General features: G+C 49.7%; 1 protein-coding gene across 1 annotated transcript in view; it reads left to right on the forward strand.

The window, feature by feature from the left end:
* Positions 1-6,981: 6,981 nt before the first annotated feature.
* LOC141051159 (uncharacterized) overlaps positions 6,982-17,659 on the forward strand; it is a gene marked incomplete at its 5' end in the record, with an annotated part of 32,873 nt that continues 22,195 nt past the window's right edge. Inside the window, one exon of the mRNA XM_073548024.1 lies at positions 6,982-7,114. Within this exon, the coding sequence (XP_073404125.1) occupies positions 6,982-7,114 (133 nt within the window). The remainder of the gene's footprint in view (positions 7,115-17,659) is intronic.

Below are 17,659 nucleotides of genomic sequence, written 5' to 3' on the forward strand. Positions count from 1 at the left end.
ATGTAGGCTGGAGACACACTAGCGATTTTAAAATCGATCCGATTTTGATGCAGGAGTGTCGGACGAGTGTAATGCAATTGTCATGAGTTTTTTATGCAAGTACAATCAGATTTTCCACACCTAGCATCTGATTTACTTTCGAATGCAGTGCGATTGCTATCCGACTGCAATGTGATTTTAACATGAGCTTTTACATAGAGAAATTCTCTGTCATTTACACATCATTTTCAAAGGAAATATATGTGTGTGTGTGTGTGTGTGTGTGTATATATATATATATATATATATATATATATATATATGTGTATATGGACCAAAAGTTGGACACACCTCATTGAAAGAGTTTTCTTTATTTTCATGACTATGAAAATTGTAGATTCACTCTGAAGGCATCAAAACAATGAATTGGCACATGTGGAATAATATAATTAACAAAAAAATGTGAAACAACTGAAAATATGTCTTATATTCTAGGTTCTTCAAAGTAGCACCTTTTGCTTTGATTACTGCTTTGCACACTCTTGGCATTCTCTTGATGAGCTTCAAGAGGTAGTCACCGGAAATGGTTTTCACTTCACAGGTGTGCCCTGTCAGGTTTAATAAGTGGGATTTCTTGCCTTATAAATGAGGTTGGTACCATCAGTTGTGTTGTGCAGACGTCTGGTGGATACACAGCTGATAGTCCTACTGAATAGACTGATAGAATTTGTATTATGGCAAGAAGAAAGCAGCTAAGTAAAGAAAAATGAGTGGCCATCATTACTTTAAAAATGAAGGTCAGTCAGTCCGATAAATTGGGAAAACTTTGAAAGAGTCTCCAAGTGCAGTGGCAAAAACCATCAAGCGCTACAAAGAAACTGGCTCACATGAGGACCACACCAGAAAAGGAAGACCAAGAGTCACCTCTGCTGCGGAGGATAAGTTCATCCGAGTCACCAGCCTCAGAAATTGCAGGCAAACAGCAGCTCAGATTAGAGACCAGGTCAATGCCACACAAGAGTTCTAGCAGCAGACACATCTCTACAACAACTGTTAAGATTAGACTTTGTGCAGCAGGCCTTCATGGTATAATAGCTGCTAGGAAACCACTGTTAAGGACAGGCAACAAGCAGAAGAGGCTTGTTTGGTCTAAAGAACACAAGGAATGGAAATTAGACCAGTGGAAATCTGTGCTTTGGTCTGATGAGTCCAAATTTCAGATCTTTGCTTCCAACCACCGTGTCTTTGTGCGACACAGAAAAGGTGAATGGATGGACTCTACATGCCTGGTTCCCACCGTGAAGCATGGAGGAGGAGATGTGATGGTTTGGTGGTGCTTTGCTGGTGACACTGTTGGGGATTTATTCAAAATTGAAGGCATACTGAACCAGCATGGCTACCACAGCATCTTGCAGCGGCATGCTATTCCATCCGGTTTGTGTTTAGTTGGACCATCACTTATTTTTCAACAGGACAATGACCCCAAACACACCTCCAGGCTGTGTAAGGGCTATTTGACCAAGAAGGAGAGTGATGGGGTGCTACGCCAGATGACCTGGCCTCCACAGTCACCAGACCTGAACCCAATCGAGATGGTTTGGGGTGAGCTCGACAACAGAGTGAAGGCAAAAGGGCCAACAAGTGCTAAGCATCTACAATTTTCATAGTCATAAAAATAAAGAAAACTCTTTGAATGAGAAGGTGTGGTCAAACTTTTGGTGTGTGTGTGTGTATATATATATATATATATATATATATCTTTTTTTTTATTTTTTACCTTGTAATGTCTTCACATCCTGTTTCATCCAGATGTGTACGGATCCCTGAATTCCAAGCGGCGGAAGTTAACCGACCGCCATATTGGGACACCCAAGTGGTGGGTGTCTCAATATGGAAACTGCTGGTGGTACCATCCTCTTGCACAGTACCACCAGCGTCGCGCCACATGCACAGTATACGCTGTACACACACAGTATGCGCCATATACACACATTGTTTATGCCGTTCGCAACACACACACACTGTATACGACGTACGCACCACACACACACACACGGTATACGCCGTACACAGCCTCTTGCGCGGTACCACCTGCGGAACACCGTCGCACCACACACAGTATACACCGTACCCACCACACAAACACTGTTTATGCCGTATGCACCACACACACACTTTATACGCCGTACACAGCCTCTTGCGCAGTACCACCAGCGGAACACTGTCGTGAACATGCCACCGCCGAATGATTCACTGACCGCCACCATCTTTGAACAGAAGGAGCGCATGCGCAGTTTTAATTTGACCGCCGCTGTCTACACAAAGATGGCGGCAGTCTGATTTACTGCGCCTGCGTGAATTCTGCGCAGGCTCAGTGAATCATTCAGCTGATCCCGGCGGCAGATAATAATAATAATAATAATAATAATAATCTTTATTTTTATATAGCACTAACATATTCCGCAGCGCTTTACAGTTTGCACATATTTTCAACACTGTCCCTGATGGGGCTCACAATCTAAATTCCCTATTAGTATGTCTTTGGAGTGTGGGAGGAAACCGGAGTGCCCGGAGGAAACCCACGCAAACACGGGGAGAACATACAAACTCCTTGCAGATGTTGTCCTTGGTGGGATTCGAACCCAGGACTCCAGTGCTGCAAGGCTGCAGCGCTAACCACTGAGCCACCGTGCTGCCCTTGCCCGTGCGCAACGTATGTACAAGCAGAGGAAGCTGGTCACTTTAAAAGGGTTTTCCCACAAAGAAAAGTTTTAAAAATTGTCTGTGTCTGACCGTGTACGGAGCATACCACATCTCCTGGGCAGGGGAGGAAGCAAGAGACAATACTGACATCACAGCAGGGCATCACAGAGGATGTGATATATATATGTATTTGTGTGTGTATATGTTCATTGTGTCTGTAAAGTCATGATGCACTTTTGACCAGTCACTGGAAAGCAACAATAAAGGATAGAGCAGAATTCACATTTCTAACTAAATGAAAAACTCTCCCAGTTTCATACCTACAGTTTGATGTGCGCTCCATTTGTTGACCTACACACATCCAAACGATAGTGAAGTTTTTGCCACACACGGGTAAGGATGTCTGGTGTAACGTCTGTGATTCTCTGTTTTAAGTGATTTTATGTCGTTGATACGTTCAATGTACTCATGTTGCTTCCCGTAACCCCAAAAGGAAAAGTCTAATGGCGTCAAATCCGGGGATTGTGGTATACTTGTTTACTCTCCTGTCACTGGCCAAAAGTGCACCATGACTTTACGGACACACTGTGTATGTATGTATGTGTGTATAATATATATATTTTGTGTGTGTATATAGCTAGCTCTGGCAAAAACTAAGGGACCACTGCACAGTTTTATAAAAATCAGCTTCTCTGCATGTCTGTCAGCCATTCCATTCCAGTGTCAGTTGAATTCCAACCAGAGTACACCTCATTCTACTTAATGTGCTTCTGATTAGGTGATCACCTGAACCAAATCTTATTTAATGAAGGAAAGTATAAAAAACCCTGCTGTGGTGTTCACAATCTTCTTGCGATAGGACAAGCTGGATGGCAAAGCAAGTGCTAGTAATATCCCAAAAGTATTAGGAATGAAAAAATAACTTTTACCCATGCCAAAGGAGTTGAAAAGAAAAGTCATGAGAGGAAAAGAAGGGCTCAATTCTGGCTTTACTAGCAGAGGGATAGAGCGAGTGTCATGTTGCCTCCATTCATAACAACAAGGTCAAGCAGCAAATATTGGGTACAACCGGCAGAGGGAGAAAACGACGCTCCAATGACCGGTTATATATAATATACCTCTGCCAGTTGTCCCCCTGCTCCAGTCTCTTCATAGTGTCTTCAGATCTTCTGTACATCTGGGTACAGCGGTGCCTTGTAATGACATTTGCTTTGCTGAGATGACCCACGCAGAGGGGAGATGATGGGAAAGGGAGCGTTAGTGTTAGCACCGCTCCCCGTTCCACGGCCCCCGCTGCTGTACTCACCGCCTCCTCTTCCGGCCCGGCTTCCTCCTCTGACACTGCCGTGGCGCGCGCCCCCGCTCCTCTCTCCCGGCAGCCGGCCTCCCGACGCACGCCTCCACTTCCCTCGGCCGCGCGCATGGTACCTCTGCGCACGCGCCGGAGGGATAGATCGCACGCTCCTGCCATCAACCACCTGCCTGCATGACCTGACCGAACCCTCTCCTAACCTATCAGAACCCACCACCAGGTATTTCAGGCTGCCCTCCCTCAGTGGAGGCGCCTGACTATTGAGTTACTTCTCGCTTGTCTAGGCCGTGCTCGCTGCTGCCTGCAGCGTGCTCCTGTTAACCCTCGTTGTCTCCTGCTTTTGCCTTGCCTCCTGTTAACCCTCTGTGTCTCCTGCCTGGATCCTGGTTATTCCGTCTCCTCTCCGGACCTCCATCCACTCCTCGTCATCTGCTCACCCTCTTGAGCCGACCCCTGGTCCTGGCTGCCGTGGCGCTTGAACTCACCGAGTCTGTTCCCTAGCGGTCCCTGTATAGGGGTCGGTCCACTTGGTGCGCTCGCTCGGGGAGGGTTCGGCATCACGGTCCAGTGGGTTCACTCTCGCTTCCGTGATCCTGGGCGTAACAGAATAGTCAGGCCATGGACCCCGCCGGGGCCGCCGCCCAAAAGGAGTTGGTGTTCCTAAGGGAGAACCAGACCCGTATAATGTCTTTTATGAAGACCATGGATTCCCGCTTGTCGGCCTTGCAGGCTGCCGACCCTGGCAACGCCTCCCAACTGGCCAGCCTCCAGCAGTAGCTGGTTCAACAACGAGACACCCAAGCCCATATTCTCTCTTATATGGCTTCGGTCGACGATCGGTTGCTTTCCCTTCAGTCGGCTGCCGGGCGCGATCTGTCCCGCAGTTCAGATCCCGTTCCTGCCCCGTCTCCCAGGCTTGGTAAACCGCCTTGGTACGGCGGCGATCCAAAGTTGTGTAGAGGCTTCCTAAATCAGTGCAGGTTGCATTTCGAACTCTTGCCTCAACAGTATCCCACTGACTGGGCCAAGATTGCCTTCATTGTGTCTGGAGGGAGAGGCTCTCTCCTGGGTGAATCCTCTGTGGGAGCGGGACGATCCCGTAGTCTCTAGTGTCCAGACCTTTACAGACACTTTCCGTAAGGTCTTTGACGAGCCCGGGCGGTTGGCTTCCGCTACGGAGTCCCTTTTCTGCCTCACTCAGGGTGCCCTTACGGTCGGACAATATGCCATCCGGTTCCATACCTTGGCCTCTGAGTTGGGGTGGAATAACGAGGCTTTGGTCGGGGCCTTCTGGCGTGGTCTCTCTAGCAAAATCAAAGATGAATTGGCAGGGCGAGATACCCTGACCACCTTGGCGGATCTTATTTCCCTGGCCACGCGAATTGACCTCAGGTTCCAGGAACGCGCTCGAGAGGCTGCTAGAGAGAGGAGACCGCTCAGACCATCTGCTTCTTTTCACAGGCCATTCAGTCCACGTCCTCCTGGGCCGTCCTCCAGTCCGGCGCCAGAGCCGATGCAGGTGGACCGAGTCAAGTTGATGGAACAGCGCCGTAAGGAGAGACTGATGGAGGGTTTGTGCCTGTATTGTGGCAGCGCGTCCCACTTCCTGCGTTCCTGTCCTGCGAGGCCGGGAAACTCCTCCACCTAGGGCAGGTAAGAGAGGCCGTCCTAGGTGTCTCTCACCCCCTTACCCTTTCGGTTCAGCTGGTTTTTGGTCAGAGACGTGGTTCGGAGGTGGCCTATGTGGACTCGGGCGCGTCGGGGAACTTCATAAGATTGAAGGAGGTGAAGAAGTACCGGATTCCCGTGATTACCCTGAAGACTCCACGTGTTATCGCCTCTGTAGATGGAAGACCCCTACAAGAATCCGTGTCCATGGTTAAGGAGGAGGTGTGTCTGCAAATCGGGGCCTTGCACCAGGAGTGTATCGCATTCTACGTTCTCCCCAACCTATCCCATGCTTTGCTGCTTGGTCTTCCCTGGCTTAGGACCCATGAACCCGTCCTGAATTGGCGTTCCGGTGAGGTCCTCCGCTGGGGTCATCCTTTCCTAGAGAGGTGCCTGGGGTCTGTGCGTCCGGCCAATCATCCAGTCTCCTTGGGTCCTGGGGGCTTACCAGCCGCATACTGGTCGTTCTCTAACGTGTTTGATAAGGAGGTAGAGACCCTTCCCCCATATCGCCCGTATGACTGCCCTATTGATCTGCGACCTGGGACCACTCCGCCCCGTGGGCGAATTTATCCCTTGTCTCCAGCTGAGACTACGGCCATGTTCGAGTACATTCGTGAGAATTTGGCCAGAGGTTTCATGTGGAAGTCTTCTCCTGCCGAAGCCAGGTTTTTCTTTGTGAAAAAGAAAGACGGTTCTCTGCGGCCTTGCATAGATTTCCGGGGCCTGAACGACATTACTGTAAAGAACAAGTATCCCATGCCTCTCATCCCTGAACTCTTTGACCGGCTACGTGGAGCCCGCATCTTCTCGAAGTTGGTTTTACGTAGAGCCTACAATCTCGTCCGCATTCTCCCTGGTGACAAATGGAAGACTGCCTTTAACACCCGGGACGGGCATTACGAATATCTGGTTATGCCCTTCGGTCTCTGCAACGCTCCCGCGGTGTTTCAGGAATTCGTCAGTGATATCTTCCGAGACCTTTTGTACTCCTGCGTGGTGGTATATCTGGACGACATCCTTATTTTTTCCCCGGATCTGGCGTCTCACAGGAGGAGTGTTCGTCTGGTCCTACAACGCCTGCGGGAGAATCGCCTCTACGCGAAGCTTGAAAAGTGTCTCTTTGAGCAGTCTTCCTTGCCCTTCTTGGGCTACATCGTTTCTGACTCTGGCCTGGAAATGGATCCTGAAAAACTGTCGGCAATTCTTCAATGGCCCCGTCCGGTGGGGGTGAAGGCGATTCAAAGGTTCCTCGGCTTCGACAATTATTATCGTCAGTTTGTGCCACATTTTTCATCCCTCATCAAACCCATCTCCAGCCTCACTCGCAAAGGCGTCAACTCCTTGTCTTGGCCTCTGGAGGCTGAAGAGGCCTTCTCCTGTCTGAAACAAGCCTTTGCGACGGCACCTGTTCTACACCGAACCGAGGCTAACAAGCCCTTCATTCTGGAGGTAGATGCCTCTTCCACAGGAGCAGGTGCAGTGCTCTGAGATCCCCGTCCGGCCGACTGGTTACCTGCGGGTTCTTTTCTAAAGTCTTCTCTCCGGCAGAGTGCAACTACTCCATCGGGGATCGCGAGCTGCTGGCCATAAAATTGGCACTGGAGGAGTGGCGCTACCTGCTTGAGGGGTTGGTCCACCCGTTTACCATTTTTACCGACCACGAAAACCTGGCATATCTCCAGTCGGCCTAGAGACTTAACCCCCGGCAAGCCAGATGCTCTCTTCTTTGGGCGGTTCGATTTTGAGCTGCATTTCCGTCCCGGGCCAAAGAACTTCAAGGCGGATGCATTGTCCCGGTCTCTGCAGTCTCCTGATTTAGTGGAGGAACCGACTCCCATCATCGATCCAGCGAAGATCATCACAGTGGCCCCTGTGAGACTGATTACTCCTCCTCCAGGCAAGACCTTCGTTCCTGAGGCAGGCAGAAAAGAGGTACTGCACTGGGGACATTCCTCTAAAGTTTCTGGACGTGTCGGAGTCAAAAAGACAATGGAGCTCATCGCTCGTTTTTATTGGTGGCCTTCACTCCGCCAGGATGTGACTGACTTCACGGCCTCCTGTCCTTCTTGTGCCAAGGTTAAGGTTCCTAGGAGGCCACCCTCCGGCCTTCTGCTTCCTTTGCCGATTCCCTCAGTTCCATGGCAACATATAGCTTTGGATTTAATAATCTTTATTTTTTTTTTAATAATAATCTTTATTTTTATATAGCGCTAACATATTCCGCAGCGCTTTACAGTTTTTGCACACATTATCATCACTGTCCCCGATGAGGCTCACAATCTAAATTCCCTATCAGTATGTCTTTAGAGTGTGGGAGGAAACCGGAGTACCCGGAGGAAACCCACGCAAACACGGGGAGAACATACAAACTCCTTGCAGATGTTGACCTTGGTGGGATGCGAACCCAGGACCCCAGCGCTGCAAGGCTGCAGTGCTATCCACTGAGCCACCGTGCTGCCCGGATTTCATCACGGATCTGCCTAACTCTTCCGGATATACAACTATCCTGGTAGCGGTCGACTGCTTCTCCAAGATGGCCCATTTTATTCCTCTTCCAGCGTTGCCTTCCGCCCCAGAGTTGGCGACGATTTTTATCCAGCACGTCTTCCGCCTCCACGACTTTCCGCAGCATATTGTTTCTGATCGAGGCGTACAATTCACCTCTCGATTCTGGAGAGCCCTGTGTAAACTTCTGGAGGTAAGATTGGACTTCTCCTCCACGTACCATCCTCAGTCCAATGGTTAAGTGGAACGCATTAATCAGGTGCTAGCGGCATATTTACGGCAGTTCTCTAATGCTCATCAAGATAACTGGGCCCATCTTCTCCCCTGGGCAGAATTCTCTTACAATAATCATCACAGCGAGTCTTCGGATAAGTCTCCATTCTTCGTGGTGTTTGGAATGCATCCTGGTATTCCCCTACCTATATCCGCTACCTCCGGTGTGCCTGCAGCAGATTCCCTGTCCCTGGAATTCTCTAAGATCTGGTCTGAGACTAAGGAGGCTCTCAGAAAGTCTGGGGAGCGCATGAAGAGGCACGCTGACAAGAGACTCTTGGATTCTCCGACTTACCTCCCGGGTCAACAAGTTTGGCTTTCGGCCAAGTACATTAGGCTAAAGCTCCCTTCTTACAAACTGGGACCTCGCTACATTGGACCTTTCAAGATTCTCAAGCGCATTAACAACGTGTCTTACAAACTGGAGTTACCTGTCTCGCTTCGGGTCCCCAACTCCTTCCACGTCTCTCTCCTTAAGCCAGTTGTCTTGAATCGGTTCCACCCGGCCCCAAACCCCTCTCCTTTTCCTGTCACTTCTGATGATGTCTATGAAGTGAGATACATTTTGGCCTCGAAAAGGGTTAGGGGTAGAACATTTTTTTTTAATCGATTGGAAGGGTTTTGGTCCCGAGGAGAGATCTTGGGATCCGCGGGAGAACATCAATGCTCCACGCATTCTCAAGAGGTTTTTAGCCAGACGCAGTGGAGGGGAGTGTAAGAGAGGGGGTACTGTTAGCACCGCTCCCCGTTCCACGGCCCCCGCTGCTGTACTCACCGCCTCCGCTTTCGGCCCGGCTTCCCGACGCGCTCCTCAACTTCCCTCGGCCGCACGCATGGTACCTCTGGCGCATGCGCCGGAGGGATAGATCGCGCGCTCCTGCCATCAGCCACCTGCCTGCATGACCTGACCGAACCCTCTCCTAACCTATCAGAGCCCACCACCAGGTATTTCAGGCTGCCCTCCCTCAGTGGAGGCGCCTGACTATTGAGTTACTTCTCGCTTGTCTAGGCCGTGCTCGCTGCTGCCTGCAGCGTGCTCCTGTTAACCCTCGGTGTCTCCTGCCTTTGCCTTGCCTCCTGTTACCCCTCTGTCTCCTGCCTGTGCCTCCTATTTTAACCCCTGTGTCTCCTTCCTTCTCAGTGCGCCACCATTCCTGCCTCCTGCTGGCTCCCGCTGTCCTCCCTCCGTCTCAGCTCCCTCCGCCTCTGGATCCTGGTTATTCCGTCTCCTCTCTGGACCTCCCTCCACTCCTCGTCATCTGCTCACCCTCTTGAGCCGACCCCTGGTCCTGGCTGCCGTGGCGCTTGAACTCCCCAAGTCTGTTCCCTAGCGGTCCCTGTATAGGGGTCGGTCCACTTGGTGCGCTCGCTCGGGGAGGGTTCGGCGTCACGGTCCAGTGGGTTCACTCTCGCTTCCGTGATCCTGGGCGTAACAGTCAGCTAATGCTTTTTCCTCCATCATAAACTTTAGGCATTTAACATGCTGAGCTAGTTGAAAGTGTGACACTGACCAAATATACTCGGGGACACGTTGTGGCCCAAATATACTTGCCCTGTGGTACAGATTTGCCCGTGGGCCAGGACATATGTGACCTAGACACATTTCTCAAGACTCCCCTTAGCTGCAGGACTGACCCTCTAACTCTGCACTGCCCAGCTGCAGGACTGACCCTCTGTAACTCCCCTGCCCAGCTGCAGAGCTGACCCTCTAACTCCTCTGCTCAGCTGCAGGGCTGACCAACTATAGCTCTCCCTGCCCAGCTGCAGGGCTGACCCTCTGTAAATCTTCCCTGCCCAGCTGCAGGGCTGACCCTCTGTAACTCTCTGCTGCCCAGTCGTCTACAGTCCATAACTATCACACAAAAGTACAACAAACTGCAGGATTTAATTTTACAATATTATTCAAAATATTTTTTCTGGTGTTTTTCCTGGTAAATTTTTTTTTTTCTCCTACGCCTCATTGGGGGACACAGACAGTGGGTGTTATGCTGGTGGCCACTAGGAGGACACTAAGTTAACCAGAAAAAAAGTTAGCTCCTCCCCTGCAGTATACACCCTCTCCAGTTCTTGCTTGGTGTCTATAGGAGGCACTTGGGTATGGTTTCAGACCCCGTTATTATTTTCATTTTTGATTTTCTGTAAATTTTTTTATTTTTTAATTAACGGTGTGAAGGGGGCAACGGTTCCTTTCTATGGCCCGCTCTCCCCCCGAACCAACAACAGGCAAGCACGCAGAGTATACCTCCCTGTACACTTTCCTTTGACTAATGGGGCTGATTCCTCTGACGATGGTTCCCTTACGGTCGGTACTCCACGGATACAAGGGCAAGCGCAACAGGACGAAGCACAGGAGTGCATGGAGAGGACTTGAGCAGCGCTTTTCGGATGCCCTGAATCAGCCCCAGAGCTCTCCATTCCCCTGCCACAGGGTGGATCGATTGAGAAATACCCCTTTAAGACCTCCTCCAGCTCTGCTACATCGCCCCGAGGATGAGACGCCTGCAGCTGGAAGACCCCGGACAGCGCGACCTGCCTGAGCACAGGAGTGGAGGTATGGGGTCGGGTCCTTGAAATTTAGTCCTCGGATTTTCCAGCCTACTAGGCCGCAATTTGAATAGCGCTGCCCTCGCTAGCTCAGCCCCCTCCTCTTGGCACCTCTCATTCCTTACGAGACGCGCAATTCTAATTTCGGGGGCCATGTCTTTTTACTTCAGCCTGCTCTGGACAGCCGGATACCAGGTGACACCACAGGGCCACCGCTTTTCTCCCGGGGGGACACAGCACAGGACAGTGGGTAAGCTGTATCTGCTCTCAGATTAAAGCTTAACCCCTTCCCGGCACATTCCCTGCAGCTGCGGACAGACTGCCGTTAACCCTTTCAGGAGCGCTATGTCTCAATCTAAGGAGGCAAAACGGGCTGCTAAGAAGCACACTGCGTTTTTTACCGTGTGTACCACTTGCAAATCTGCCTTGCCCAGTGCACATACTAATCCGTTATGCACGGACTGCGCCCAGGTCTGCGCTCCAGCGGCCCTCGCCGCCGCTGCGACGGGCCTCCTGCGTTTCGTACCTCTGAGTGGGCTGCGTCCCTGTCACGGTCGGTGGAGTCTATGACCCAGGCTATATTCTCCCTGCGGGAGGACTCTTTAAGTCAAAAAGCATCCTTACCTCCCGAGGAGGGCTCTGGCGTCGGCCGGGAACTGTCCACCAGCAGGGGCCATACTAGTTCAAGGGATGGTCAGGTCTCTAGAAAGCGGACCCATGGCGCGTTGCCTAGTCACGTTCGTGCCTCAGCATTGGCGACTCCTGTCTCTTGCTCTCCCTCTCCTGAGGTTCACAGCGAGCACGACTCTGAATTCGAATCTGGCACGTCAGCCCCTCAGAATCCCCTAACTGATCAAGAGTCGCTTGATTCTCTTATAGAATCAGTCAACAGGATTCTGAAGTTGGATGAGGAAAATTATTCCCGCTCCAGCACACCCTATCTCATTTAAGAAAACCAAGCGTGTGCGCAGGTTATTTACCAGCCATCCCGTGTTAAGGAAATTGTCCAGAATCATAGGGATCGGCCACATAAGCGGTTCCCAGGGCAAAAGTCTACTCAGGCTAAATACCCTTTTGATCCAGACCTAATGAAGGATTGGTTACAAGACCCTCCTGTATCGCGTCTTGCTTCTAAAACGCTCCTATCTGTTTCTGAGGGTGCCTCAGTCAAACACCCCTCCGATCGTCAAATTGACTACCTTGCCCGTTCAGTTTTTGAAGCATCAGGAGCAGCGCTTTTTCCATCTTTCACGGCAATTTGGGTCACTTAGGCAATGACCACTTGGGCAGAAGTCTTGATTACTTACTTCCAGGGCACCAATCTTCCTCTGGAGGCAACCACTGTCGCCAGGCAGATAATTCACGCAGCAGACTTTGTAGTAGACGCTTCTTTTGATGCCGCTAATTGCGCTGCTCAAACTGCCACTAATGCGATCTCCATTAGAAGAGCCCTATAGCTCCGCGGCTGGCGGGCGGATGCCATATCCAAAAGGTCGTTGACTTCTCTCCCGTTTCAAACATGTTTTCTTTTTGGAGAGAAACTGGACCAGCTCATTTCTGATACTACCGGGGGAAAAAGTAAATTCCTTCCTCAACAAGAGGCTGTTCGGCCGTTTCGCAACCAACAGCTGACGCGTTTTCGATCTTTTCGCAACAATTCCAGTTGGTCCTCCTCTACCTTCTATTCCGGATTAGGTCGGTCCCTGCGCGGAGACAGAGGCTCCCAGGTCTCATACAGACCTAACCGCTCTTGGAAACCCAGGCCTAGGGCTTCTCGACCTAGGGGAGACAGATCTCCTAGATCTACCCAATGACTTGTTGCGGTATCCGGCGGACACCGACAAAGTTGGCAGTCGCCTACTTTCCTTCAGCCACACCTGGCTCGCGGTCGTCCACGACAAGTGGGTCAGGGAGCTGGTGTCCTCCGGATACAAGATAGAATTTTCTTCTCCCCCTCCAACTCTGTTTTTCCTTTCCTCTCCCCCCAAGGAAAAGATAAGAGCCTTCCTTCGGGCTGTTCAGGCTCTGCTAAGGGACGGGGTCATCATTCCGGTTCCTCATCATGAAAGGTTCAGGGGATTTTAGTCAAACCTTTTTGTGGTTCCAAAAAAGGACGGGACGATGCGACCCATTCTGGATCTCAAACTGTTAAATCAGTTTGTCAAGGTACGGCGATTGGGAATGGAATCTCTCCGATCAGTTGTCGCTTCCATGGAAAAAGGAGAGTTCCTAGCATCCATCGACATCAAGGACGCTTACCTTCACATTCCCGATCTGCCTGTCCCACCAGCAGTTCCTGCCTTTTGCAATTCACGAGGAACACTTTGAATTCGTTGCCTTGCCCTGCGGACTCCCCACCGCCCCCAGGGTCTTTACCAAGGTCATGGCGGCTGTCATGGCCATTCTCCACTCTCGTGGAGTGGTGTTGCTACCGTATCTGGCTCATCAAGGGTCCGTCCCTTCCAGCCTGCAAGGAATCCGTGGATATAACAGTAAATACACTTTCTCGCCTGGGGTGGAAGATAAACTTCGAAAAGTCTTTCCCAAAACCGGCTCAGCAGATTTCCTTCTTATGAATGATCTTGGACACTTCCCGCGGGTTGGACATTCTCCCTCCAGAAAAGACCAAGCCTTACAACAGGCAGCGCGGACTCTTTCCCGACCGGTTTTCTCACTCCATTCGTTTCAGCATGAAAGTTCTCGGAAAGATGGTGGCAGCGATGGAAGCAGTTCCTTTTGCACAGTTCCATCTCCATCCCTTACAACATGCATTTCTGTTAGCTTGGGACAAGAACCCGTTCTGCCTGGACCGTCGGATCCTTCTGTCCCTGCAGGTCAGGCAAGCCATCAGGTGGTGGACACTGAGGTCCTCTCTGAATCAAGGAAGGTCTTTTCTCCCAGTAAGATGGTTGGTAGTAACCACCAACGCAAGTCTTCTCGGCTGTGGTGCGGTTTTTCGTCACCACACGGCACAGGGTCCTTGATCAACCCAAGAGTCACATCTCCCCATCAACATTTTGTAGATACGAGCGATCAGATTAGCTCTACGGAGTTTCCACCATCTCCTCGCAGGTCACCCCATCAGGATCCAAACCGACAACGCCACGGCTGTAGCGTATATCAACCGCCAGGGAGGTACCCGAAGCAGGATGGCCATGCACGAAGTGAGTCACATCCTCCATTGGGCTGAGACCAACCATTCGCTTATCTCAGCAATCCACATCCTAGGCGTAGAAAATTGGGCGGCAGATTTTCTCAGTCGCCAAGGCATTGCCTAGGGAGAGTGGTCTCTTCATCCGGAAGTCTTTCAACAGATTTGTTATCATTGGGGGGACTCCGGATGTGGATCTCATGGCCTCAAGACTAAACAACAACGTTCCACGGTTCATTGCCCGACCGCGCGATCCATGCGCCATCGGAGCAGACGCCTTAGTTCTGCCATGGCACCGGTTCCGGCTCCCGTACATCCCCTCTTCCCTTACTTCCGAGGGTCGTCAAGAAGATCAGACCGGAGGGATTACCAGTGATCCTAGTCGCGCCAGATTGACCGCGCCGTAAGAAGACGAGAGAAGATCATGCCCATAATCAAGGAGCACCTCTATTATATAAAAGATAATGACACTTTATTGAACAGCAATTTGTGCAAACAGCAAAAACACAGTGCTAAAAACATTTAAAATACATAGAGGACCTATAACGAATCATGCCTTATTATAAAGGCCATGATTACCCACACCTGATCTCCCAAAAGCAAGCCACCATGGGTGGTATGGCACAGAAAAGTATATGAATGTTTTTCAATAATAAACTATTTATTGGTAACCATAGAAATCCTATATAGCCAATATATTGTATCCATACCAGTAACAATTGGTTTGCTGAAGAGCTATAAGGTACATGAAAACACTGTCATAATATATCCAGGAAAATACCACAAGAATATGAGGAAAATAAATCACTGATCTGAGAAATACAGATCCCCCACACATAAGCTAAGAATGGAAAACTGGTGATATCCAGATTTTGATTAGTAAGGTGCATATAAATAGTACCATATGGGCCCCAAAAGACACATAGCAAGCCATGGAAAAGAGAAGTATAAATAACCCCATTAAACATAAATAAATGTAGAACCTAAGAAATGTGCCAGGGCCCTGGCAGTAGGAAGAGAAAGAGGTTTACTACTCCTATTACAATTGCCATTATTTTTTGGCTTACATATTGCATTGCCAGTTGGTTTTCACTTTTGGCCTCTGTGCATTTATTTATGTTTAATGGGGTTATTTATACTTCTCTTTTCCATGGCTTGCTATGTGTCTTTTGGGGCCCTTATGGTACTATTTATATGCACCTTATAACCATAGTACACTGCCATTGCTAATCAAAATCTGGATATCACCAGTTTTCCTTTCTTAGCTTATGTGTGGGGGATCTGTATTTCTCAGATCAGTGATTTATTTTCCTCATATTCTTGTATTTTCCTGGATATATTATGACAGTGTTTTCATGTACCTTATAGCTCTTCAGCAAACCAATTGTTACTGGTATGGATACAATATATTGGCTATATAGGATTTCTATGGTTACCAATAAATAGTTTATTATTGAAAAACATTCATATACTTTTCTGTGCCATACCACCCATGGTGGCTTGCTTTTGGGAGATCAGGTGTGGGTAATCATGGCCTTTATAATAAGGCATGATTCATTATTGGTCCTCTATGTATTTTAAATGTTTTTAACACTGTTTTTGCTGTTTGCACAAATGACTGTTCAATAAAGTGTCATTATCTTTTATATAATAGAGGTGCTCCTTGATTATGGGCATGATCTTTTCTCTTGTCTTCTTATGTCATGTCATTTGCAGGCCCTTAGTGAGCCCTTTCGTTTTGAAATTTTTTAGTGGTGCCCTCCATTCTTTCTATATTCATCAGATTGGCCGCTCCGAGCATGGTATGCAGAACTAATACAACTAGTCGGCGACGTCCCCTGGCGACTTCCAGATCGCATGGATCTACTCTCGCAGGGCCCGATTTACCACCAGAACTCAGGGGCCCTGTATTTGACGGCGTGGCCGTTGAATCCTGGATTTTAGCATAGGCTGGGTTCTCTCGATGTGATTTCGACCATGATTAGTGCTAGGAAGCCTGTGTCCATGCGCATCTATCACCGCACCTGGAAAACCTTCTTTTCGTGGTACAAGGGTCATGGTCGATCATCTCTGATGTTTTCCATTCCGGCCATATTGGAATTCCTTCAATCCGGATTAAAGTCAGGCCTCGCGCTTAGCTCGCTCAAGAGCCAAATTTCGGCCTTGTCAGTGCTTTTCCAGCACAAAATTGCCACCAAACTTCAGGTCAAGACGTTCATTCAGGGAGTTTCCCATGTGGTGCCTCCTTATAGAAGGCCATTGGAATCGTGGGACCTTAACCTGGTTCTTGGGGCCTTAGAAGAGGCTCCTTTCGAACCGCTGCAGGACGTTTCACTGACCGTCCTCTCTTGGAAGGTGGTCTTTCTAGTGGCAATTACGTCAATCAGACGAGTTTCGGAATTGGCTGCCCTGTCCTGCCGTTCTCCGTTCCTGAATTTTCAACAGGAAAAGGTAGTTCTCAGGACGTCCCCGTCCTTCCTGCCCAAGGTTGTCTCCTCTTTCCATCTCAACAAGGAAATTGTTTTGCCTTCCTTTTGTCCGGCGCCAATCCGTCACATTGAGAAGGCCCTCCGCACCCTGGATGTGGTTAGGGTGCTGAGACGGTACATCTCGCGGACGGCTCCCTTACGCAAGTCAGATGCCCTGTTAATACATCCAGAGGGGCATAGGAAGGGTTTAGCTGCGTCAAAAGAAACGCTAGCCAGGTGGATTCGCTTGGCGATTCAGGAATCCTACCGTGCCAGGAACGCACCTGTCTCAGTGGGGAGTAAGGCGCACTCTACCCGGTCAGTGGGCGCCTCTTGGGCCATTCGGCACCAGGCCTAGGCAGAATAGGTCTGCAAGGCTGCGACTTGGTCCAGCCTGCATACCTTTACAAACATTGCCTAATTCATTCTCAGGCCTCTGCGGGTGCAGCTCTCGGCAGACGCAGCCTGCAATCGGCAGTACCTCAGTGTTGGCTCAGTGGTACATGGGGTATTAGCAGATGTATGTGTCATGGTCCAGGTTGGATATGACCGAGATAAAGCACAGGTAACCTTTTTTACTGTCAAGATCCAGGTTGGATATGACAGAGATAAAGCACAGGTAACCTTTTTTTTTTTCTGTGCTTAGGTTTGGGTTTTGCCCACGGTGGCCATGACTATTGCACTGTGGTGTCTTTTGTTCTAAATTTGACCCCCGGTGGTGGTGAGCGTCATTGCACTTGGTTACTTAAGTTTTGTGCACGTAATTATAAAACAAATTGCTCTATAAAAGATTGTCAGGTGTGGTAATCACGGTTGGTGATAAGTCCTCAGTTACAAGCAAGCCTGGGTAAAGGATGGAGCTGAAGGAGAGTCCCGGGCAGCTCAGTGAGAGTCCTGGAGTGGCAGCTATGGTGTCTGCGAGGAGGGCTGGCATGGCTTGGTGGAGATGCAGCTATGGTGTCAGCAAGGAGTTCTTGCATGGCTTGGTGGAGTGGCAGCTATGGTGTAGAGCTGCACTCATGGTGCTGGACTCTTTTGCTGGAAAGCTGGACT

This window comes from Dendrobates tinctorius, unplaced genomic scaffold, assembly GCF_039654945.1.
Source record: "Dendrobates tinctorius isolate UK_male_01 unplaced genomic scaffold, ASM3965494v1 ptg000155l, whole genome shotgun sequence".
Classification (NCBI taxonomy): domain Eukaryota; kingdom Metazoa; phylum Chordata; class Amphibia; order Anura; family Dendrobatidae; genus Dendrobates; species Dendrobates tinctorius.